Here is a 26,579-nt window from a genome sequence, read left to right on the forward strand (position 1 = left end):
AGAATATTGGTGGATCATCGGGCTCCACGACGGCGGGATCTCACTGCACGAGATCTCAAGAAAAACCAGCTGCTCTCGCACCTGGCTATCAAGACCGCAGACCGACAGCAGCAGCGACAGGCCAAGGGCAGGGCGTCGGTTAGCACTAACCGAAAGGGAAGTGCGTGTGCTAGTTCGCACGGCGGCGTCCGGAGAGTACTTCGTAGCAGAGCTCAAGACCAAGCTCGCGATCAAGGCCTCCGTGCGAACGATACAGAGGATGCTTCAGCGTGTGGACCATCTGGTCTACACCAAGATGGACCGCACGCTGCCCTTGACTGCGGCACACAAGGCCGCTCGAATGGCGTGGGCTGAGGAACATATACTGAACCCAGGTACGTTTGTTCGTGTCGTTGCTTTATTGTGTTGGCGATTCTAACTAGCTATCATTGCATGTAGGAATATGGCAATATACTGTATTTTCTGATGTAAAAAAGTTCAACCTGGATGGCCCAGATGGTTTCAAGTACTATTGGCGAGACATGCGACGGCCGGCTCAGTCATTTGTGCGGCGTCAGAACGGTGGAGGGAGCGTCATGGTCTGGGGGGCATTCAGTGCCCAAGGTAAGAGCGAGCTGGTCATATTAAGAGAGCATCAAAATGCTGGAGACTACATATATACTGTGTCCGAGTATATGTTTCATTATTCTCACTCTAACCATGGTGTCGACTTCGTTTTCCAGCAAGATAACGCGTCGATTCCCTCATACTGTGATACGACGGGGTTCCTGCACAAAATAGAAGCTAACGTCATGGTGTGGCCAACTTTCTCTCCAGACTGCAACCCTGTCGAGAACGTCTGGTCTGTAATGGCGGCTCGGGTGTGTGCCCATGGCCACCAATGCAATAATGTTGCCAAAATGGAAACAGCCGTCATGACCGCGTGGGACTCCATCGAGCAGGAGTACTTACTCAAGCTCGTGGAGTCCATGCCTCGTCGCTTCCTTGCTGTCATCAAGCAGAAGAGAGGCCTCACCAAGTACTAGCTTTTAATATAGAAGTTTGTAAGAAGATACATAAAACGTGTAGGTTTCGCCAGAAAAAGAATATGGTACTATATTTTGTCGATTTTGCCAAAACCTCCAATCTGTATACCATCCCTACCAAGGGTGTCGAATTCGCAGTTGGTAGCGCAACCCTGCTCTTTGTATGCATGGCAGCAGCAATATATCTGAATAGCAGCCTCTAATTCGCAGTAGAAGGCGAGATATTGGCGACGATCTACTCCGAATTTGGGGGGGGGGGGGGGTTCCTATCGATTTGGTGCGCACAGTATGTATAATATGACGGTAACGAATGGAGCATTCGGGGTCTCTCGAGAAAAGTTAGGAGGGGGCGATTACAGGGCTCTGGGATGCAACCCAGGGGCCTACACGAAATGCAGCGTGTGTCAAGGCTGAGACGGACGCAACTATTGCAACGCCAGAATCACCACTTACTACGGCTACTCTGCTCCATGACCGACTCATGAAGCAGCAGATGGCGATTTACATTATTTTGGCTGCCCTGAGTGAGAATCTGCCTGCTGAAGTCTACTTACTGACGCAACTAATGCCGATCATGCACCTCTTGTGCCTGATGTACAACATCAAGCATAAGCACAAGATCGGAGCGGCCAAAAGAAAGTGCATGAGTGTGGCGGAGTGGGATCGCGAAAATCGATGACGCGATCCGAACTTGCCAGCGGTAGGCCCAGACTGCCGACTATCGGAGGGGGTACTCCGTTGATCAGGCGTGATCAGAAAACCTTGTAGTCACCTTGTGTACCCGACGGCGGGGCGGGTTACGCTCTTCCGGTGTTCTCGGAAGATGTCAGTGGGTGACCAAGGCGGAGGTTAGAGCTGGACTGCTCCTTCCGGGGAATGGGTGGGTGACGGCCACGCGGGTATCCTTCACGCGGTCGTCGGTGGTTGGTGATCGGGCCTTGGGACAAGTCGATCACGTGGGGGGTGTCCTTGGGGGTGTGCTGTTATAGCCCTTTCCGTTGCTTGCCGCCTCCTCTGGCGGGGTCTTGAGTTGAGATGAGAGTAGACGATCGCACCCTGGCCAAGCTATCCAGGTCTGCGTCGTGTCCTTGGTCGACTGGGTGGGTCCTTCGTCGGGTAGGCCAATGTAATTCCTTCCCCGGAAAGTATGGACGCCACTTGTGTCTTGCAAGGCAAATCTGAATCTCTCTTAACCAAAAGTAAAGGTCCTAAAGATCTCTCCCTATCCTGCTTTCTCCCTATCCCGCTTGCGCATCCCTTGATTGCACACCATAGCTTGAACTTGGTCTGATGTACCAAGATCGCGGTACCGTGTCGAAAAGATTGGTCCATTGTACCCACAATAATCGTGCGTACAGATCGCGTATCGAAATGTTTGTCGCATGTCGATCTGGATCAGATTGCGTATCGAAATGATTGCTCAATATCGATCTTGATCAGGTCGGCATAAATGATTACGCCATACTCATCAGGTCGACATGTATCCACTTCAATCCGGAGGTGGATGTCTTCTGAACACAACCGGACATAACTGGACACCACTGTACACAACTGGCCATAACTGGACACATCCGCAATCTTTCCATCGCGATTCCTCCAAACGCGATCTCATGCCATCAGTCCCTTCCGAATCGCTCAATCTCTCCAACTGGCAAGTCGCTTCACCTCAATCGCCCCCTGTACTGGGCACGGCCGTACGGCGGTCGGGTCCAGCACACACAACTCCACTCGCCGCCTCGCACTCCCTCGTTACCGCTTCCCGGATCCGACATGGTGTCTCCGACGCGCCCCAGCACTCCGGGAACCTCCGGTTCCAGCACTCCGACGCGTCCTAGTACTTCGGGCGCTCCCAATACAGTTCCTCCGGATCGCGCAGCAGCAGCTGAGCCTCGCTCGCCGGTGGTGCCGACTCTCTCAATCGCTCTCCCGCACGTCGATCGCGGGGCGGCCCGCAATCTCCTGGACACCTTCGCGGACCTATTAGCTCGCGCCGACGCTCAGTCAAACCTGGAGGAAGATCATGCAAACCTCCAACGCGCGTATGTCGCTCAACGGGAGCGGGCTGATCGCCTGGAGCGCGAAATCGATGCGGCGTATGCCAACGCGTCCCCCTACGTCTTGTTCTGCCAACGCCAATACGACATCCTTGTGGTGTAGCGGGATCCGTCAAAATCTGGTTAAGACTGGATCCGGCTTCCCAACTGCGCCCAGACACCAACTAACGGAGGGGGTCCCCCGATGATCCGTGATCTGCTGAACTTCTCACCTTGTGTACCCGTTGGTGGGCTGGATCTGCTCTCTCGGCGCTCCGAAGAGATGTGGTTAAGTGTTTCTTGACCGTCCTGGCGGGACGCGGGGATGGGGTGGAGCAGCGCGGAAGTCTTCGCTCTGCTGCCGGTTATGGGTCCAGATCCAGAGCGATTCAATCAAGCTCTGATCTGGCGGCCTGGACTTGATCCGGGGCCGGGGGTTGCCTTTGGGGTGTGGATGTCTCCTTCCTTTGCGTTACTTGCCGCTTCCTATAGCGGGGGCTCTGGGGGTTTGAGAAATCGAGAGATCTTCGGGCCAAGTAATAACTCCGTCGGATCTGGGATCTGCACTTGATAATAGATCACTAGAGTAGGTAAGATCTGGCCAATATATTATCCAGACTTACACAACCACTAGATCAGCTACTCCTTGACTTGCCAACACCTTGTAGGGCCAATGTAGTTCCCGTTTCTTGGCGGAGGCGAAGCACTCTTGTAGTTCAGGGCAAATTCGATTCTGATTTATGGTTAAGTCCTATCACATCCTTGATCCTATCCTGCATCCACTCATCCACGGTGCACGACCGACTATGTGTCTTTTCTACCATCTCCCCATCCTTTCCGTCGTCCTCTGTACGGGGTACCTTGATGTAATCACCTGATTGCGACACCTCACCATCCCATGCTCCACTATTAGGCGGGATCCGAGATCAAGATCCGGGATCCGCCTCAGCCTTAGCACCGGGCCAGATCGTGATCTGGATGGAACCTGAAATCAAGATCCGGGATCCGCTTCTGCCTTGGTGTCGAGCCAGATCGTGATCCGGGCGAACTTTACTGTGGGGCCAGATCCTGATCTGGCCAGCTTCGGTCCCCAAGGCTTCCTCATATCGGCGATGCTTGATCTGGGTGCGCCGTCACTTCCTCAATCTGCACATCACCCTCTTTGACTTGGCATCGCTTTCTTTAACGATTCTTCCACGACCCGCGGTGTACCTCGAGTACACTTAAATCTTGATCCCGACCTTGGTACAGCTGTGCACCTGGGTACTTCGCCGGATCTAGCACCTATGGCGGGGCCCATCACTCGCCTCGTCCTTTCTGGTCCTTTTCTTGGCGGCATCGCCATCTTAGTCCGGATCTGTCCAACTGTCATTGTCTCGGGACTGTGACTTCTGCATTTCATTTCCGATCGCACTTTCCGGAAGGCACTTCACCACAACCGCCTCCTGCGCGTAGTTGTTGCCGCACAACGGCATCACTGCGGGCACGCCTCCGTGTACTCCCGTCTTCCTCGACACTTCCGCCACATGTCTGCTTCTGGATCAGCCTCAGGCCGCTCCATGGGTGGCCAGGATCCCGGCGGGCATCGGGCACCATCGCCTCCGTCAGATCAATCACCGCCAACATCGCCTGTCGCCGCCACCCCGGATCAGCTGCGCCGCCAGGTACACGATCTCTCCGAGCGGGCGGCGTTACTATCATCTCAGCTTCGCATCGCAAGGGAAGCTCGAGACACCGCCCTCCGTGGGGAGGAGCATGCACAGCGAACCCTCGTACGTTCCACTCAGGATCTGCGGGCCTGTGAGCGAGTGTGCGATCGCCAGCAGGAGGAGATTGCTCGCCTCCAAGACGAAGTCGTTCATCTGCAGTCACGATCCGATCCGGGTGGTGACCAGCCAGATCCGATTCTGCAATTTCGTCAGAGAGCGGATCGGCAGGCCGCCATAGTGTCTGATCTCGAGCGTGAACTTCGCCACGTTTCCCGTCAGCGAGATGGATATCGCGGAGATTGCGATCGTCTGGCTCGCGAGATGCGGCTGGCTGGCGACGAGGCTGAGACTGCTCAGGAGGAGCGTCATGAGGCCGAACTCGCTTTGGAACACGCCAACCACGAGTTGCGGGTATCCGGTGATCTTCTGGAACGCCTACGCGATGATCTTCATGCCATCGAGAACGAGGCGGCGATCCGGAGCGCTCAATTAGATCAAGCACGGGCTGCGGCTGCGGCAGGTGATTCCACCCACGGGGAGCTCCAGCGCCTCCGGGACGCATTAGCGCGCACCGATTCGGACCGAGATCTCGCTCGATCCGAACTCGCCGTCGCTCTAGCCGACCGCGCTAAACTGGACGCTGATCTGGGTCAGAAAACGCAGGATCTTGCCCGCCTACAGGGCGAGGTTGTCGGCTTGAACGGTCACGTAACCGATCTGGGTACGTTCAGCTGCTTAAGCCTCCGTTTGGTCGATCTGGAACTCACCCAGCTTGCTTCCACAGGAGGGGATCTCGATGCAGCTCGCCGCACCATATCTCGTCTGCAGCATGATCTGGCTGACCTCAGCGACCGAAGGTCGGCCTTGGCTCGTGATCATAACGCCGTGACGATCGAGAGGGACGTCGCCCTTCAACGCTTGGCGATCGTAGCCACCGCAGTCGGGGCGTCGCCCCCACGTCTTGCAAACGTGCAGGGAGATCTGGCTCCCCACTCCCCTGAACACCGCTCTTCGGCTGAGGCCGACGTCCCTGATCAAGGTGCCCCTACGGCGGATCGGGGTCCTGATCTGGACGAGCCCGATTCAGTTCCTCAGGGTGGACAACCCGATCCGGAACACAGTGGGAGCGGATCTCCGCCTCATGACCCGTCTGAGATGTCAGGCGTACTGGATCCGGACGGCGGCTCCGGTAATCAGTCGAACGACTACCCAGGGTCCGCCGATCCGGCCTCGCCTAAGCATCCGCGTAGCCGATCTCCGTCGTCTGGATCTTCACCTCGCCGTCCTCATAAGAAGGCTCGTCCGGTCGCGATTGAAGATGAAGACGGCCGAGAGGACTCCCTCGACATTGATGACGATGGGGGCCAAGATCAAGCCTTTTCGGACCAGGGTTCTGAAGATCCCGAACATCCTCCCGAGGATGAATCGGAGCGTAGTGGCGGGTCCGACCAGCATCGTTCCCGATCCTCTTCGTCCGACAAGTCGGGTGATGTTGAAGTGGAAGGTGATGAGGAAGACTCAGCCGAGGCCGAGGATGCTGACGAGGCTTTCGATCAGGACACCTTGCGCGCTCGGGCCCAGTCCCGATCTGAAGATCGCCGTCACAAACACGCGACGCCCCCTCGTCGATCGTCGCTCCAACAAGGTGCTGGCGGATCGGGAGATCCTCCTGGGTCCCCTGCCGGATCGGATCACGGAGGTGGATCTCCTGCGCCTAGATCCGACCATGGAGGTGGATCCCCACGTCACGACGCTACTTCCCCAGCTTCTGATCTCCAGCTTCCAGCCAACACCACGCTACCTGCGGCTCCGTTCGGACCGGATGCGATCTGCATCCCAGGACGTTCGCGGCGTCGAGTGATGTACATGCAGGATGTGGAGCCTTGGATCGTCCGCATTCTTAACCAGAGCACGATCATGGACATCACGATTGCTGTACTGTTCCCTACTCTTCCGATCCGACCTGGGTGGATGTTCCCCACGGACGAGACTGCGATGCCGCCGCTGCGAGAAGATCAATACTGCGAAGAGCTGATCACCGAGCAGAACGTGCGGGATCTGTTGGCGACTCGTCCCTGGGAGGTCTTAGAAAACGCTGGCCAGGCTATCACCTTTGATCCAGCTGCTGCCGGCCGCTTGGGACAGTTCGCCCGAGAGTATTTAGTCCACGAGACTCGCGATCTGCAGACTTACTGGGAGAGCACACACTCTTTCCCGATCTCGAAGGCTAAGTGCTCGGCCAACCCATGGTTGGCTCGCTATCGCAAGAGTCGCAGTAATCGGCGCGGTCACGCGGGAACTCGCTGGAAGCATGTACTCTGGCTCCTGATCTTGGCTATGCGCGATGGTTGGTGTGATCTAGATGTGCTACTGGACATTTACTTCCTTCACTTCCCCACCAGATCTGAGAAGGTCACGTGGTATCCTGGGGTCGTTTCACGCCTCGCGAAGCTGGCTAATCCTCTGGTATCACAGGACGAGCCGACAACACTCCTGGAGGCCCTCGATGAATGTAACGAGGCAGATCCTTGGCGCAATCATTTTCGTGATTCCCCTCAAGATCACCCGGCGTACCGCCTTACCCGCATCGCGGGCAAATTCCTCGGTGTGCATCCTGCTACACCAGCTACTCCGTGATTCCTGCGGAAGCGTGACGCGCCAGCTCAGGTAGATCTTCCGTCTCTTGATTAGCCACTCCTTCATATTGCTTTCCCAATTCACCGATTTGAGATCCCGATCCGGGGCTGTCACCACTTATTCTTCGTCGATTGCATACTCATATGTTTACATACATCCCACTCCTCCAAAACTGCAGCCTTCCTGCAGTTCCTTCTTCAATTTCTCACCGGCGTGGCCAACCCACACCAACGAGTCCCGCCTCACTACTCTTCGTGAGACTGCATCACACCAAATCGGTTGTGATTCGCGCGATCCCGTAGGAACTCATGTAACAACGCACCACAGTTGAGATCCGCTTCATCGATCCAGCTGGGCTCCTCATATCCACACCAGTGTACTAAGAATTCACGATAGATCCGTCCATATCTCGTACGTTTGCCGGACCTCAGATCCGTGATCTTCTCGACTTCGTATTCATCGGATCCAAGATCCGAGATCCAACTATCTTCCGGTAATAGCGCTTCATCGAAATCTAGCCGATCTATATTGTCCACAACCAGCTGAACGAGCGGGCGATCTGGGAATTCCTTCACCAACTTCAATTTCGATACATGTACCACCGGGAACAAACGGTAATCCGTTCCGGCAGTTTCGAGCTTGACCGCGTACTCATGGATTTTCTCTGCCACTCGAAATGGTCCGTGCCACAAGTGCGCCAACTTACGGGCGTAACCTTCTTTCACGCGATCCAGGTATAGCCAGACGCGAGATCCAGCTTCTATCGGGTGGGGTCGGACGTCGTCATTATGCGAATCTGCTCGATCTGCGATCGCCTCACGGAGCTTTTCGTTGACTTGCTCTCGGACCCGCGTGTAATAACGCTGGATCCGGTAGCGCCATCGGCGTGGATCACGATCTTGACGTCGGGTACTACCCACCGGGATCGTGGCCTCTAATGTAGATCTAGGATCCCACCCATGTACCAAATAGAAAGGCGTATCACCTCGGATCCGATCTTGGGCTGTGTTAAGGGCAAACGTAAGCCGCTCGGCGTACTCGTCCCAATCCTGTTGATCCAGATCCTGGACATGCATCTTGAGTGCGCGAGTGATCGTTTGAACCATGCGCTCCGCCGTCCCATTCGCTTGCGGTCGGTAAGCCATAGTGGCCCTCTGACGCTGTCCTAGGATCTTGTTGAACGCTCGGAAGAAGTCGGACATAAATCCTGGTTCCCGATCGTGCCGAATTACCTCGCTTGCGCCAAATCGGCGGAACACACATTCTTCGTAGGATTCCGCTATCGTTTGAGCCGTCCTGGATGAGCTGGCCTTGGCCATCACATAGCCAGTGAACAGATCAACCCAGATCAGCAACTCCGTGTTGCCTCTATGCGATTTCGGCAGCGAAGGTATGTGATCCATGGCTATGATCTGGAACGGATAGGTGGCTTGGATATTCCCTGGCGACTCGCCTCGGATAGTTGGTCGACCTTTTCCGGTCTCGCAGTCTACACATTCCCCAACATACCGTTGAACACTCCGGTACAGGCCTCTCCAGTGGAAGTGGTCTCGGATCCGCTGGTAAGTGCGGCCGATCCCTTGATGGCCTCCCTCTACACTAGCATGGTAGTGGTGCAGGATATCCTGCTGGAGGGTTTCGGGTGCAACCAACCGCATCGCAAGATCTCGATCTTCGTCAGACTTCCGATTTGGTGGACAGTAGAAGAGTAATCCGTCCAGATCCATCTCGTAATCCATTGCCAGATTGCCGTAGGATCGAGCTTCTTCCTGGGCCAACGTAGCTACATCGCCAACCAGATACTTCTTCATTCCGGTGATCCATGACTCTTCATCTTGGGCCCGACGAATTCGCTCTATCCTGAGCTCCCTCACCAATTCTTCCTGCATTACCTTCGGACTAGATCCGGGTCTGATTCCAGATCGGGTGATCACCGGCGAAACCCGGACCACGGATTCTTCGGACTGTACGGTTAGAATCTCGTCCAACCGGTTTAGGGTCACCAAATCCGGATAGTCTTCCTCGTCCACTAGGATCCCCGCCTGTCGCTGAAGGGCAGCTCCGGCGAGGCTGTCAGCGGAACCATTCCAGTCTCGCTTAACATGTAGCAGTTCGTGATCTGGCCACTCTCGCACTCGATCTAGAGCTTTCTGTTTCAACAGAACCAAACCTGGGGCCTTACAATCAATTTCTCCTCTCACTTGCCGGATCACCAAGTTGGAATCCCCGCAGATCACTAGACGTCCACGCTCCACTTCAGCCAGGAGGTCGAAACACAACAAGAGACCATTATACTCCGCTTCATTCACCGTCATCCCTTCTGCATAACCCGATCGGGCTTTCAGCACGGTCCATTCTGGTAGTTTCCACAGGATCGCGCTGTACGCGCCTCCTCCTCGTTTTACTCGGGCCGATCCGTCAAAGCTTACCACGTACAATTCTTCATCAGCCTTCACCGTGGGTACAGGAGCTTGGATCTGCCGTCGGGGCTCTTTCTTAGGCGCGATCGCGATCAACGCCTCTTCCACATCGGACCTAGGTGTAATACTGGCAGCCATCGCCCCTAGGATTTCGTCTTCACCCTTGGTGCACTTCATGATTTCAAGTGTCCATGGCGACAGAAGAGCTGCCCATTGACCCAGACGTCCTTGTAGCCCCGGCGATCGGAACAACCATGCTAACGTCGAATGTCGGGTTAGGATCCGGATTTCACGTCCTACCAGAAGGTTGTAATTCAGATCCAAGATCCGTAGCAACGCCAACACTTCCTTCTCGACCACATTATAATTCAGCTCGTTCGACTTCAGCGTCCGACTGGCGAAAGTGACCGGATAGTAGATCTGATCGTGACTCTGCATCAAGGCGGCGGAAATAGCCCATTCGCTAGCGAAGACAACTACTACTGGGAGTAAATCGGGATCGAAGTGGCGCAGAATTGGAGCGGTGGCGATCTTGTCCTTCAACGCTGCAAACGACCTATATGCTCTGATCCATCTCTCGTCAGCTGCATCCACACCTGACATTACCGGGGTTGCAGTAGTTGAGTGGGAGATCTCGGGATCGGGTTCAGACGAATTGTGATCCAGGATCCGACGAAGATCTGGGCGCTTCTTCAACTCAGCGAACTCCACTTCGCGTAATTCATATAGAACGGCAGCATAGATCGCATAGTCCTCGATAAATCGGCTGTAATAGTTCAGGCTGCCCAAAAACGACTGCATGGATCTGAGTGATCCCGGAAAAGGTAGATCCGTCAAAGTCTTCAAGTCCTTCGGATTAGCTTCGATGCCATCGTTGGACACTCGGTGTCCCAGGTATTCCACCCGGGGAAGACCCCAGAAACTCTTCACCACACTTATAGACAGGTTCCATTTATCACACGCTTCGAGCAGATTCTCCACTCGGTGGCACAGTTGATCCCAAGATCCAGCTGTTACCAAGATGTCATCGATGTAGGATCTGCGTCCTAACACTGACGGACGGCCTGGATCTTCCGGTTCTCCAGCCTCAAATGGATCTGGAGCAAGTCCTGGCTCGTCAGTAGGCGGGATCCGTGTAAACCCATATAACGCGTTATCCAGAAGCCGCTGATAGATCTGAGGCGCATTCTTGAGTCCGAAAGGCATCCGGTTCCACTCGAACAAGCCGAATGGAGTTATGAAAGCCGAGATCGCACGAGCTCGGTCCGTCATAGGTACGACCCAAAATCCGCTTGCCATGTCCAGCGAACAGTACCATAACACCTTGTTCAGATCCTCTAATAGATCATTGATCAGAGGCATGGGGTAGATCATTAGTCGAGTGAGACCGTTCACCAGTCGGTAGTCTATACATAGCCTGATGTCGATCCCGTTCTTTTTGATGATCACCACGATCGGTGATGCCCACGGCGATGTCGAATGTCGAATCATCTTTGCTGACAGCAACCCCTTGATCAGATCTGACACCTTCTCCCGGAACTGCGGTGCTATCTTCCGCACCCGTTGCACGATCGGCTTCGCACCTCCTACATCGATATCACACACGACTCCTCGGGCAGCTGGCGGTAAGGCATTACCTTTGCCTATCAGCAAGTGTCGTTTCCGCCAGATGATCTGCCGCAGACGATCGATCTCATCTGGAGTGCTGCGATCTGGATCACCCACCTGGACATCGTCAATAGTCACTTCGCTCGTCATAGCCGTGATCTCTGGCAATACTGCCATCTCGCCTTCCACATCTTCAGCTAGCAGATCACCAGCTTCGTGGTGATGAATATGCTCATCTTCCAGCGGCTCCGCGACCTGTTTTTGGTTCAGTTCCGACTCCACCACCGGCATCGACCGATCTGGATCTGGATCTTCGTATCGTTTTTGGCCGGTACTTGATGTGTCCAGTCGATCTGGATCTGGATCTTCGTGCCGTCTCTGGCCGACACTTGATGTGTCCAGCTGATCTGTCGGGATGGGCGCCGTCGGATCGGCACAATCGCTGGAAACGCAACCAGACGGGACATTCCGCATCTGATCGGTTTCGGCGGGGGTCTCGACGTCCTGTTGCTCCGGCAGTTTTGGTGGAGCAGGTAAACCATGTCGATCGGTTCGGCACTCAGGATCCGGTTGATCGGCGGGATTGCGTCTACCTTGATCTTGGCCAACCATGCCTAGTTGCGCGTCCACACCAATTATCCTGCCCTCCTCCTCTTGAGATGGGTCAGCGGTTAGAGCCGGATCAGGAGTACTTTGGTCTTGATCTGGCCTTTCCGATGATGGCTCCGTTGCATGCTCTGCACCTGGGCCTTCTTGATCATGTCCTGCCGCTATATCCTGGGCAATCTCCACTCCTTCCTGCGATCTTACAACATCCGGATCCGAGTCTCCAGTGGTGGGCTTGCTCAGATCAAGAGTGATCTGGGCGATCGGGTTCCTGCGAAGTATCGCTCGTGGGGTCACATATGTTGGACGCTCCACGGCGGGCCCCTGATCGAGTTCCGGTGAATTTGCTTGCGTCGGTTTCGACTCCACGGTAGATTCGAGTACTAGATTCTGCCACTCCATGTAGCGACGAGATCCGACCGAAACGAAACCTGGCAGGCGGGGAACGCGGTCTCCAGCCAGCCACATGCCGACCTTCTCATCGCCTTGTAGAATTAGGACCTTTTCACTGATGTTGGTGATCTGCAAGTACCGTGTCCTTCCTGGTCCTTTGACCACGGTCGGAACCCAGCGATCTCCGCGAGTGATCCATAGCTTCTCTCGATCGGACAGTCGCAGTCGTATAGGCAGCTCCACTGTTTCTCCTACTCCGATCTGCATGTGCTGATCCAGCCGTAGCATCTTCACCTTGTCATTATAGAGCTGGCGTCGTCCGCTAAGCTGGATCTGCACCTCATCTGGCAGACAAATGGATCCGTCGGCCAGATCCAGTCTGATCCCGGCTGGGACCATGAAATCCATGCCTAGAATGGCTTCCTGTCCGGACAAATCTCCAACCCAGATGTCGAAAAAGTACACGAACACTCCGGCTAACGTGATCTTGATCCGAGTTCTCCCCTCCGTAGTGTATACGTTCTCGCCAATTCCAACACATTCTTGGCTCTGACTCGTGTCGATATAGCACCCAACCTTACGAGCAAAGGTGGTGTCCACAATGGACACCTCGGCACCTGTATCTAGGAGTAAGATCGCCTTTTCATTGTTGATCTTGCCAGTCAGCTTCGCTTGGCGAAACCATTTCCCCGGCGCATGGTGTTTCCAATACCCCCTCGACTCCCCGGGTAGGAGGTCCATAGAGGGTCTGGCGCCAGATCTGCGGAATTCACTGACGTGGGGTAGATCCAGATCTGAGGTCGCAGTGACAGCTTCTCCATCGGTTGGTCGAAACCATTCCTCTTGGTCACGCTGGCCCCAATATCCGCGAAATTCCCCAGACTGTAGATCTAGCGACACTTCAACCTCCGATCGGTCAAATTCATCTGATCGCAGGCTGGAGATCTTGGCAACTTGTTCCTCGTGCAGATCACATGTATTACCGCATAGATCTGGTCGTTGACTACCTTGATCTAGCGATAGCTTGTTCACAAATGCATAAATGCAATACCTAGAACGCTCGGCTCGTATCGGTTTCCAAACCGACGAGCGTCCTAGTTTAACATCTTCTCTGCCATCGCTGGTAACATCCCGGCATGCTTGGTCGGGTTGTACCACTGGCGGATCTGGTTGTAGAACTCCTCCATCGGACATTTGCCCATATCATGAAGCTCGCCACATCCGCGGCAGACAAACAGGCAATGATCCGCAGGGTGCCCTCGCTTGCCACACTTCTGGCACGTAAGGCGTCTCCAACAGCCGAGATCCGTATGCTTGCGGGATCCACAATGCGAACACCGGTTGTGATCCGATCCGTCGAATCTACCTTGAGATCTTGGATCACGTGGTGATTTCTCCGGCGAATTCGAGTTCGTCCGTAGTGGGTCTGTCGGGGGCGGGGCATTCGTCACCTCGCGTGACTTCTCCTCGCCCGAGGCTAAGTAGATCCGGCGCAGATCGCCTTCTGCATCCGATCCCTCCGATCCGAGGTCGGATTCCGGATCTGAGCCCTGGATCTGGATCGCATGTACCGCTCGCTTAGCTGGGGCTGTCGGAGCTGTCGCTGCCGCCTTCTGTCGGTATTTCGACCCAAATGCTGACCGCTTCTGCCGGCTTTTCGCACGTTCCCTCGCTCGGAGGACTTCTTCTAGTGCATCGGCATCTGGGAGCCGTAGTAGCGTCAATTGATCAGCCAGATCTTGATCTCCGAGGGTCTCGATAAAGTGATCCACATGTTCCCGGCGATCTTTCGGTTCCCCGTCCTTGATCTTGAGGCGGGTACGTAGAGCAGCAACGTTCAGACGGTGGAGATATTCTAGTGGTGATTCATCCGACCGCTTACGTGCGTGATAATACTGCCAGGCAACCGAAACACCTAATCCACAGTATTGCACCTGGAAACAGCGCAGCAGATCACTCCACTTGCTTCGAGTGGTTCGGCTTAGCTGGCGGTACCAATTCTTGGCTGGGCCAGCAAGTAGATCCGCAAAGGTCAGACACTTCTCTTCATCCGAAGCTTGGTCTCGGAGAAATGCTGACTTGACCTTGCTGATCCAAGATCGAGCGCGATCTTCATCCTGATCTTTACCCAAGAATTCCTTCAGATCCGAGATCGCCGAGATCCGAACCCTCTGAATCATGGAAGTTCCATTGGATCCGGCGGCTGCGGTGGCCACGGTGACCCGTCCTGAGCGTGGAGCTTCGAGATCGTCGGGATCATAATCCCATGGTGAGGGATGGTGGGATCCGACTGACTCCATGTCCACATCTTCGTACTTAGGTTCCGCGGGCACTCGAGGTGGATTGATCACCTGTTGTTCCTTGAGGAAGCGACTCATCGCAGCTTGGAAGTAGGATTCCAAACTGCTTGTCGTTGGGTCTGTCGCAGAGGTGATCGGGATCGTAGCTGCGGGCATCGTTGGTTTTGTCCATGGGCTTTGCGCTGCGATCGTGGCCACGGGCATCCTTGGCTCATTTCGCGAACGTGGTTTTGAGATCGGGATCGCCGACGCGGTCGGCTGGTCCCGCGGATCTAGTGGTTTTATATCCGCCACCTTCGCGCGGGATCCGATCAGGGCCATTCCGGATGGGCCCAGAGGCATACGTCGTGGATCTGCAGAGCTGTCCGAGTCTGGCTCCGAAGTAGCTGATGCGTAGTGCGAAGATCCAGTCTGGCACTCTGCAGTGCTGACCTGAGGCGATGGCTCGGGATCTTGGATCTGAGGGCTTTCGCCTACCAGAAGCTTCAGGCAATCAAAGAGGCCTCGGTTCGCATAGTGAATCGTGTCTAGATCCAAATCGAACAGCTCGTTTGCTTCGAACGCTCCTGCCACCAAGCCTGAGTCGTCCAATAACCGAAACTGCTCCTTCACAGCGTCCAGCTTGTTGGAGCGGACTCGTGGTACTGATACCGGTCCTTTCAGAACTCCGATCTGCTTCGGGATCAGGATCTTCATCATCGGATCCCGGCGCAAGAACTCACCTAGGTTCTTGCGATGGTACGCATATTCCAGTGAGTCTTCGTTCCATAGTAGCGCAGATGCACCACGATCTTCAGCATCCGACTCTGGAGCTTTCAGTTTCTTCCGCACAGCCTTGCTCTTCTTCTTCTTCGTGGTGGATCTTGGCGCTGGCGGGTTTGTGAACGAATATGGTTCAGGCTTTGCCTTCACCTCATCGTTCGGCAGATCTCGATGCGAATCGAGATCTGCGGGGGTCCCCGAAGGGACCTGGGGAGGAAATCGAGGTTTTTCTTCTAGATCCGGGTCCGGATCTCCCTCTTCTTGTCTGTCGGCAGAGCTCCTCCCAGGGCTCTGTCGATCTGCGGATCTTGCTTCATTCAGCAGCGTCGTCGTCGATCCGATCTCCGATGACGCTTGGTCCCCTGGTTCTTTCTTCACTTGAACATCTTCTTCTGCGAACTCACGGTGAAATCCTGAGTCGCCAAGAGATCCGGGCACGCGCACCATTGTGGTGTAGCGGGATCCGTCAAAATCTGGTTAAGACTGGATCCGGCTTCCCAACTGCGCCCAGACACCAACTAACGGAGGGGGTCCCCCGATGATCCGTGATCTGCTGAACTTCTCACCTTGTGTACCCGTTGGTGGGCTGGATCTGCTCTCTCGGCGCTCCGAAGAGATGTGGTTAAGTGTTTCTTGACCGTCCTGGCGGGACGCGGGGATGGGGTGGAGCAGCGCGGAAGTCTTCGCTCTGCTGCCGGTTATGGGTCCAGATCCAGAGCGATTCAATCAAGCTCTGATCTGGCGGCCTGGACTTGATCCGGGGCCGGGGGTTGCCTTTGGGGTGTGGATGTCTCCTTCCTTTGCGTTACTTGCCGCTTCCTATAGCGGGGGCTCTGGGGGTTTGAGAAATCGAGAGATCTTCGGGCCAAGTAATAACTCCGTCGGATCTGGGATCTGCACTTGATAATAGATCACTAGAGTAGGTAAGATCTGGCCAATATATTATCCAGACTTACACAACCACTAGATCAGCTACTCCTTGACTTGCCAACACCTTGTAGGGCCAATGTAGTTCCCGTTTCTTGGCGGAGGCGAAGCACTCTTGTAGTTCAGGGCAAATTCGATTCTGATTTATGGTTAAGTCCTATCACATCCTTGATCCTATCCTGCATCCACTCATCCACGGTGCACGACCGACTATGTGTCTTTTCTACCATCTCCCCATCCTTTCCGTCGTCCTCTGTACGGGGTACCTTGATGTAATCACCTGATTGCGACACCTCACCATCCCATGCTCCACTATTAGGCGGGATCCGAGATCAAGATCCGGGATCCGCCTCAGCCTTAGCACCGGGCCAGATCGTGATCTGGATGGAACCTGAAATCAAGATCCGGGATCCGCTTCTGCCTTGGTGTCGAGCCAGATCGTGATCCGGGCGAACTTTACTGTGGGGCCAGATCCTGATCTGGCCAGCTTCGGTCCCCAAGGCTTCCTCATATCGGCGATGCTTGATCTGGGTGCGCCGTCACTTCCTCAATCTGCACATCACCCTCTTTGACTTGGCATCGCTTTCTTTAACGATTCTTCCACGACCCGCGGTGTACCTCGAGTACACTTAAATCTTGATCCCGACCTTGGTACAGCTGTGCACCTGGGTACTTCGCCGGATCTAGCACCTATGGCGGGGCCCATCACTCGCCTCGTCCTTTCTGGTCCTTTTCTTGGCGGCATCGCCATCTTAGTCCGGATCTGTCCAACTGTCATTGTCTCGGGACTGTGACTTCTGCATTTCATTTCCGATCGCACTTTCCGGAAGGCACTTCACCACATCCTCTACCGCCGCTGTCAAGACGCGCAGCGACTGGCTGCAGACTTCGAGTGTGTGGTGCGAGAGCGCCTTGACAATTCGCGCGAGATCGCTGCTACCCGTGACCGGCTGCGTCTTGAGCAGGACGTACACACGGAGGAAATCGCGCGTCTACACGCGGAAATCGACAGCTTAACTCAGCAATTGGCGGCGGCGGTGACTGCCGCGCACGAAAATTTATCCTCAGAGCTGGCGCAGCGTATGTCCGCCCAACAGAGCGAACTCAATCGCCGCGTGATCGAACACGATCAAGCCGTCGTAGACCGCGATCGCGCCCGCCAGGAGCTGGCGCAAACTGAGAACAACGTCCAAGCCTACGAGACTTCGCAGCGAGCACTCGAGGATGCTGCATCAAGGCTTCGTAGCCAGAACACTCGGCTGGAGCAGCGTGTCACGAATTTGCAGGCACAGCTCCGGCAGCAGACTCTTCATGTCCAACACCAGTTGGATCGCAGTCATGCGGAGCGAGATCGAGAGCGGGATCGCGCCAACACCGCGGAGGCCACGCTGCAATCTACTTCTGCTAAATTGCAGAGTGCGAATGCTGAACGGGACCGTGCCCGGGCCGATCTTCAGACCAATCGTACGTTCCTCCTTGAAATGGCTGTGATCGTGTGTTCCCAAAACTAACGTCGACTTGTCATTGTTTCCGCAGAGTCTCAGATTGCGGCAGCACGTTCGGCTATTTCCCGACTGGAGCGGGATGTGAACCTGCTTCATGCGAACCAAGCCCGCCTCCGGACGTCGCAACATGACAACTCCGTCCTGCGGCGTGACTTGGCTGCGGCTCGAGCTGCCTCCGACACGTTCAAAGCTGAGCGTGACCAAGCAATACATGATCGCGATACCATTCGTGATCGTGTGGCTGGGTTGATCTCCCTGGTGCAGCCCGTGTCCTCCTCGGTACCAGCTCCGAACTCGCCAGATGCTCAAGGAAGTTCCAAAAGGCCCCGTAGTCCACGATCTTCGGCCAGTCCATCTCCTCCTCGTCGTCGTCGTCGATCGCGTTCGTTGGGCTCCAACTCGCCCCGTGGACGTTCGCCTTCCGGTTCCAGCTCTGGGCATGTTAGCGGCGACAGTCCGTCCCATTCAAACGGGGATGGTAGATCTCAGTCCGGTTCGTCATCGGAAAGTGATGACGATTCACTGCGAGCAGCGCTTACTGGTTCTCGATCTTCCCTCCGGCGTCGCTCTGCCGACACATCCACTGGTGGATCGCCCAATCGGCCAATCGATGTCGGGTCGTCCGTCTCCTCTGAGGCTTCGAACGGGGACCATGGTCGATCTGGAGATGCCGGTGGTGGTGACAGCCCCGGAGATAGCAGTGACGATGATCATCAATCCAGCCACGGCGACAGCAGTGAGCGCAGCGATCGGTCGAGTGACAACAACAGCCAGGGCGGCGATAGTGATCAAGCTGCTCATACCCCTGGGGCGGCAACCGATCGTGACGCAGTTCAAGGGGGTTCGGGAGCGGTTAACCAGCCTGACAGTGATGACAGCGTGATCAGCGGACCACGATCTCATCGCAATCAACTTCTCAACCCCGGGCAGTTGGCACAGCTCGCGCCAACCACCATTCCTCGCGACGAGTGGATTCCCGGCTATCAAAATCGTGTTCGCCGTACTGCGGTTGACGTCGATCCGTGGCCGGCTAGATACGTCGGTCGCGTCAGCGTGCTGGAGATGGACGTCAACTTGCTTTTCCATCATTTCGCCAAACCGAAGAATTGGTTATTTCCTCCAAGTGACCAGACTCCTCCTCCCAATCGGTGGTCCGAAGGGCTGATCACTGAGCTCCAGATCCTGGCCCTGTACGCGATTTCTCCTTGGGAGAATCTGAACGTCGTCGTGACGCCAGTGTCGTTCGAGATGACGGGTTGGTTCACGACGATCTCGACCAAGTATTTGCAGTTGGAGGACGAACATCGGCAGGCCCTGTGGGAATCGGCCCACGCCTTCCCCATAAGTTCTGCGCTTCGGAACTCGGATCCGTTCTTGGCCGCCTTCTGGGAAGAGCGACGTCAGCGGCGATCTCGTCTTGGTGCCCGCTGGAAATCGTTATTACGACACGTTCTCCGCGGGATGATCGACGGTCATTGCGATCTAGATCTGCTCCTCGACCCCTTTTTCCTGCATTTTCCCCGGCTCGGCGAGAAAAGAGTATGGTATCCCGGCTTGGGATGTTCCCCACGACCCTCGACCTTGGTCGAGGCTCTTCGCGCGATTGACTTGGAGGAGCCGTGGCGTAACCAGTACCGCGACAACCTTCCAGATTACCCTGGTTCTCGCCTTCCGCGTCTTGCCGCCAAATTTTGTCGCCCAACGACCGGGAATTAGGAAATCGCAATTAGCTATCCCGTAACCCTTTAACAAGATCACATGATCTCATTCATCTCGGCTTCTGCGTTATTTCTTCATCGATCTTCCTTGCTTATGAAGCTCTGGGTGCCACCTTGAAACATGGTAGCTTCGCCCCAGGCCATACGTCACTCCACAAATAACCCTTCCTCCTCACTGTGCGGCCTCCCCGCACATTTTTCTTCACATCTTCCGCCCGCAACAGCCAACCTGCTACGAGCCCTCCTCCTCCGCCTCATGCGACTGCATGACTCCGAATCGGTTGCGGTTAGTTACCTCACGTTCATACTCACGCAACAATGCTCCGCAGTTGAGGTCGGCCTCGTCGACCCATGATGGATCTTCGTAGCCCTTCCAGTACACTTGGAACTCTCGATGAACTCGCCCATAGCGCGTACGCCGCCCTGATCGCACATCCACAATCTTGTCAACCTCGTATTCGTCTTCGCCAAGGCTGCGTTCCCAACTATCTTCTGGCAGGATTGCTTCGTCAAAATCGAAACGATCGCCTTCAACCACGGTAAGTGCCAACGTAGGGCGATCGGGAAAACTTCGCACCAGCTTGAGCTTAGACACGTGGACGATCGGAAATAAGCGGTACTCCGTGCCAGCAGTCTCCAGTCTCGCTGCGTGATTACCTATCATCTCGACTACCCGGAACGGGCCGTGCCACATATGCGCCAGTTTTCTCGCGTAGCCTTCCTTCACCCGGTCCAGATACAGCCAGACTTGTGCACCAGCCTCAATCTCCTGGGATCGGACGTTCTGGTTGTGCTCGTCGGCTCGCGACTGGATCGCTTCCCGGAGCCGCTCATTTACCTGCTCCCTTGCGCGTCGATATTGACTTTGCATGTGGAATCGCCATCGTCTTGGCTCGCGATCACGTCGGCGCGTGCTCCCGACGGGTAACGCCGCTTCCAACGTGGATCGTGGGTCCCATCCGTGGATCAGATAGAACGGTGTGTCTCCACGCACACGATCGTGGGCCGTGTTGATTGCGAATGTGAGGCGTTCTGCGTACTCGTCCCAGTCCTGTTGGTTAACGTCTGCGACGTACATCTTCAACGCTCGAGTCAACGTCTGCACCATACGCTCGGCTGTTCCGTTTGCCTGGGGCCGGTACGCCATCGTGGCTCTCTGTTTTTGTCCCACGATCCGGCTGAATGCACGGAAGAAATCAGACATAAAACCGGGTTCTCTGTCGTGCCGGATGGCTTCACTGGCTCCAAAACGGCGGAATACACACTCTTCATAATTCTCCGCGATCGTCTGGGCCGTCCTTGACGCACTTGCTTTCGCGATCACATATCCCGAGAACAGGTCTACCCAGATCAGCAGCTCCGTGTTGCCCTTGAAGGACTTGGGCAGCGACGGAATGTGATCCATCGCGACAATCTGGAACGGGTACGTCGCTTGCAAGTTTCCGGGGGACTCTCCTCTCACGAAGGGTCGTCCTTTCCCTGTCTCACAGTCTGTGCACTCTCCCACGTAGCGTTGGACACTTCGGTACAGGCCTCTCCAGTGAAAATGCGATCGGATTCGTCGGTACGTTCTTCCGATCCCCTGATGCCCTCCTTCCAGACTCGCATGATAGTGATGTAAGAAATCTTGCTGCAGAGTCTCTGGGACCACCAACTTTGCGATCTCATCCCGATCCTCGTCCAGCGTCATGGATGATGGACAATAGAGCAACAAGTCGCTCTCGTCCAGCTCGTAATCGTCCGCGATCTTCGCACACGACTTGGCTTCCTTCGCAGTCAAGCTACCGACGTCTCCCTTCAGGTACGCCTTTAGGTCGGTGATCCATTTCTCCTCATTCTGGGCTTGGACGACTCGCTTACTTCGCATGCGCTGAATGATCGTTTCCTGCAGAGCCTCGGGCGGCAATCGCCGACGCCTCGTTGATCTAGTCACCGCGGACACCCGGACAATACTGTCGTCATCCTTCGGCTTGAGAAGCTCATCCAGACGGTTAAGTGTGACCAAGTCCTGCCGATCACCCTCTGAGGTAATCACAGTTCCTTCTTCTCGTTGGAGAGCGGTGCTCGCTAACTTGTCTGCACTCTGATTCCAGTCTCGCTTCATGTGCAGGAACTCGTGTTTCGGCCACGATCTGAGCCGTTCCATTGCCTTTTGGCGCAACAGCAACAGACCTGGTGCCTTACACGCGATCTCACCACGCATCTGGCGGATCACCAGGTTGGAGTCACCGCAGATCACGATCCGCCCCCGGTCCAAAGTCGACAGCAGATCAAAACACAACAACAACCCGCGGTACTCAGCTTCGTTTACGGTCAGATCGGGCATGTACTCCGACGCGGCGGTGACGATCGTCCACTCGGGGAGCTTCCATACGATCGCGCTGTAAGCCCCACCGCTACGTTTAACACGTGCTGACCCATCGAAGCTCGCGACTAACAAATTCTCGTCCGCTTCAACCGTAGGGGGTGGCATGAGGATCGTTTGTCGAGGCTGTTTCACCGGCGCAATCGCGATCAGCGCTTCGTCTACTTCAGCGCGAGGTGTGATGCTTGCTGCAATAGCGCCGAGGATTTCATCTTCCCCTTTCGCGCATTTCCGGATCTCTAACGTCCACTCTGAGAGCAGCGCAGCCCAGTTGCCGAGTCTTCCCTGGAAACCGGCTGAGTTGACTAGCCAAGCCAACGTCGAGTGCCTGGACAACACCAAGATCGATCTCGTCGTCAGCAAGGTGTAGTTCACGTCCAGCATCCGTAAAAGCGCCAAGACTTCCTTGTCGACGATTCCGTAGTTGAGCTCGTTGGACTTCAAAGTACGACTGGTGAAAGTTACTGGCCAGTACACGCCATCATGCTCTTGCACAAGTGCCGCAGAGATCGCCCACTGACTCGCGTAGACCACGATCACTGGAGTGCGATCGGGATCGAAATGCTTTAGGATCGGTGTGGACACGATTTTGGCCTTCAGCATTGTGAACGCGATCTTCGCTCGGGTCCAGCGATCAGCGTCCGGAATCTGTGGTTCGTCGCCCCCAGTCATTTGTCGGCCAGGGTTGACCCTCTCTAGACGACCGATCTCATGAAAGTCCGCTTCGCGCAACTCGTATAAGACGGCGGCGTAGATCGCGAAGTCTTCAATGAAGCGACTGTAGTAGTTCAAGCTTCCAAGGAACGACTGCATCGATCGCAGCGTTAGCGGGAAGGGGAGATTACTCAGCGCCTCAAGGTCCTTCGGGTGAGCTTCCAAACCATCAGCAGACACCTGATGGCCCAAGTAACCCACCTTGCGCTGGCCCCAGAAGCTCTTGACGACGCTGATTGACAGATTCCACCGTTCGCAAGCGTCCAACAACCTCTCAACCTTTTCACATAAAGTATCCCAAGTGGTCGCCGTAACCAGAATGTCGTCGATGTACGACCGTCTTCCCAGCACGGACGGCTTCAGTTCCGGCTCTGGTTCCCCTGCCTCGAACACATCAATCGGCGTCGACAGATCATGGCTAGCGCTGATTCGGAGATGACCATACAACGCATTGTCGATGAGCCTCTGATAAATCTGTGGAGCGTTCTTCAGCCCAAAAGGCATGCGCGTCCACTCGAAAAGTCCGAATGGCGTGACAAAGGCAGAGATCTTCCGAGCTCGCTCAGTCATAGACACCACCCAGAAGCCACTGGCCATATCGAGGGAGCAGTACCAGAGCACCTTGTCCAAGTCTTCCAAGAGATCGTTAATCATCGGCATGGGATATACCATCAGTCGTGTCAATCCGTTCACCAGCCTGTAATCGATACAGAGTCGGATGTCAACACCGTTCTTCTTGATGATGATCACGATCGGGGATGCCCACGGCGAGGTCGACGGAACGATCATCTCCGCAGACAGCAAACTCTTGATCAGGTCCGACAGCTTCTCGCGAAACTGTGGGGCGACCCGGCGAACGCGTTGGGCGACCGGAGTTGCTCCCCCAACGTCGATGTCGCACACCGCGCCTACAGCCGCCGGGGGCAACGCGTTTCCCTTTCCGATCAGTAGGTGACGCCGGCGCCAGATGATTTGCCGCAGACGATCGATCTCCTCAGGGGTGTTGAAATCAGGGTCTCCCACCTGAATGTCTTCGATCGTGACTTCGTCGGTAGTGGTTGCTACCTCAGGCAAGACAGCCATCTGCTTTTCCACATCCTCCGCGAACAAGTCGCCTCCTTCATGGTAACAGACTTCGTCGTCATCTGGTATCTCCGACTCGGTGATCGGCGGCGTCTTCGGCTCGATCATGGGCGCTCTTCCGATAGGCATCCCGTCACTTCGCTCTTCCATTCTGTCTGACGACATCTCCGTCGCGATCGGATTACCCTCTTCGTGCGCCCCATTGATCCCGGGGGCATTTGTCCTCGATTTCGTCTCAACAGGGCGGGACTCGGTGATTTGAGCGACCGCTACTTTCGACGCCCCGGAGTCTCGACTCCAGATCTTCGTCGGTGTGACGTACTGGGGTCGGTTTACCATCGGTCCAGCGGGTCTCGTGTCTGGTTCTTCCTCAGGTTGCTGATCTGTTGTGGCTTGAAACGCTAGGTTTTGCCACTCAGCATACCGGCGTGACCCGATCAGTACGAAACCAGGAGTACGGGGTAAGCGTCCTCCTTCGAGCCACATGCCTATGTGGGCATCGTCTTGCAACACTAACTTCCGATCGCTGATGTTCGTGATTTTCAGGTAGCGTGTTTTCCCTAGTCCAGCAACCAAACTCGGCACCCATCGTTCTCCTCGGGTAACCCACAGCTTTCGGTGGCTCGACGGAATGAAGCCCTTCCGGACTTCGACCGACGCTCCGACTTCCAACTGACAGTGCTCGCCGAGCCTGACTTGCGACACCTTCTCTCCGTAGAGCTGACGTCGACCGGCTAGCTGAATCCGCACCTCGTCCGGAAGATTTATCGATCCGTCAGCCAGATCGAGGCGGATGCCAGCCGGCACCATGAAGTCCATCCCCAGGATTAGGTCTTGGCCACCGGTAGGTGGACCAACCCAAACGTCGAAGTAGTACACCAGTGATCCCGCGAGCGTGATCTTGATTCTGGTACGTCCTTCCGCCATGTAGGGATTCTTACCAACTCCTTCACATTCCAACTCTTGACTATTGTCCACGTAGCACCCAACCTTACGAGCAAAGGCGGCATCCAGAATGGACACCTCGGCGCCACTGTCAAACAGCAATGTGGCTCTTTCGTTGTTGATCTTCCCCACGGCTTTCGCCTGCCGAAACTTCTTGTCCGGCACATGGTACTTCCAATATCCTCGTGACTCTCCGTGCAGGAGATCCAAAGCCATCATCACCTCCGACCGCGAGTATTCGTCGACTTGGTGGAGGCTGGAGATCGCCATGGTACGTTTGTCATGAAGATCACATGTATTGTCCGTCGGCCGAATCAGCTTACTCACCTCTGACTTCGACTGTTTTTCGACATATGCATAGATGCAGAACTGAGAACGCTCGTCTCGTACCGGATTCAAACCCGGCGAGCGTTCTAGTTTAACATCTTTTCGGCCGCTTGCGGGAGCATTCCACCGTGCTTGTTCGGGTTATACCATTGACGGATCAAGTTGTAAAACTCCTCCATCGGGCATTCTCCAGCTCCGTGAATCTCGCCGCAGGCCTTGCAGACGAAGAGGCAGCGGTCAGTAGGGTGACCCTTCTTGCCGCACTTCTCGCACGTCAGACGTTTCCAGCAACCAATATCGGTGTGCTTTGACGAGCCGCAGTGGGAGCATGGCTTCCGCGGGACTTCTCCTTCAGGAGGTCCGGCTGGACGATCGAGGCGGCGGTCGTTGGAGTCTCGACTAGGACGGCGTTGATCCTGATCCGATCGCGATCGGGTCGGCTGATCGGGTGTTGCCGCAAAGTACACCTTGCGTAGGTCTCCTTCTCCCTCCGATCCGCTGGTTTCCAATTCGGAGTCGCTCGAGTTGACTGTTGCGCGGATTGCGCGGACTGCGCGAGTGTTGGCGGATGGGGTGATCCCCGTTGGTGGCTTCTGCTTGGGTTTGATGGACCCATACACCGTTTTACCTTGCCTCGCCTTCGCACGTTGTCGGGATCGCAGTGTCTCTTCGAGAGTGTCTGCGTCCGGGATCCTCAAAAGCGCCAATTGGCTGGCCAGATCACGGTCGTCGAGCGTTTCGATAAAGTGGTCGACGTGCTCACGGCGAACCTCGATCGATCCATCCTTGATCGAGAGCTGAGCTCGCAGTCCAGCGACGTTCAATCGGTGCAGGTATTCCAACGGTGATTCATCCGATCTCTTCCGCGCATGGTAGTATTGTCTCGCGACCGATACACCACGCCCACAGTATTGAGTCTGGAAGTTCCTGGACAGGCCCTTCCAGTCGCCACGCGTCGTTCGACTCAGCTGTCGGTACCAATTACGTGCGGGCCCAGTGAGCAGATCTCCAAACACCAGACATTTCTCGCCATCAGGAGCTTGATCGCGGATAAAAGCAGACTTCAGTTTGCCGAACCAGCTTCTGGCACGATCTTCGTCGTTATCTTTCCCGGAGAATTCCTTCAGTTCCGAGATCGCGGAGACCCGGATTCGTGTGGCCGAGAGAGTTCCGCCGCCAGTGGCTCCAGCAGAAGCAACTGCGGCACGGGGAGCTACTCCGACGTTCAAGTCGTCCGGATCGTACTCACTTGGATGTGATTGATCTAGGCGGTTTGATCCCACGGACTCCATGTCCACGTCTTGAGCTCCGGTTGGACTGTTCCGAACGGCAGCTGGCGGCGTCACGGTCGCTTGCTGTTCCTTCAGGAAACGCTCCATCGCTGCATTAAAAAACGATTGCATGCGTTCGGGCGGCGCTTGGACTGGATCGCTCGACGCGATCACTGTCGGCTTGGCTTCCGAGCGCTCTTTTCGTGATTGTAGCATGGTTGCTCCAGCTGG

At 55.5% G+C, this 26,579-nt stretch overlaps 1 protein-coding gene across 1 annotated transcript; it reads left to right on the forward strand.

Moving 5' to 3' along the window:
• Positions 1-2,795: 2,795 nt before the first annotated feature.
• On the forward strand, positions 2,796-3,182 carry KRP23_11804 (uncharacterized protein; the record flags this gene model as incomplete). The annotated part of the gene is made up of 1 exon (XM_067882383.1): positions 2,796-3,182. One exon carries the CDS (start codon positions 2,796-2,798, stop codon positions 3,180-3,182), a length of 387 nt encoding a protein of 128 aa, XP_067739975.1.
• Positions 3,183-26,579: the final 23,397 nt, after the last annotated feature.

The sequence above is a fragment of the Phytophthora ramorum genome (assembly GCF_020800215.1).
Source record: "Phytophthora ramorum isolate Pr-102 chromosome Unknown Phyram_PR-102_s0013, whole genome shotgun sequence".
Lineage (NCBI taxonomy): Eukaryota > Oomycota > Peronosporomycetes > Peronosporales > Peronosporaceae > Phytophthora > Phytophthora ramorum.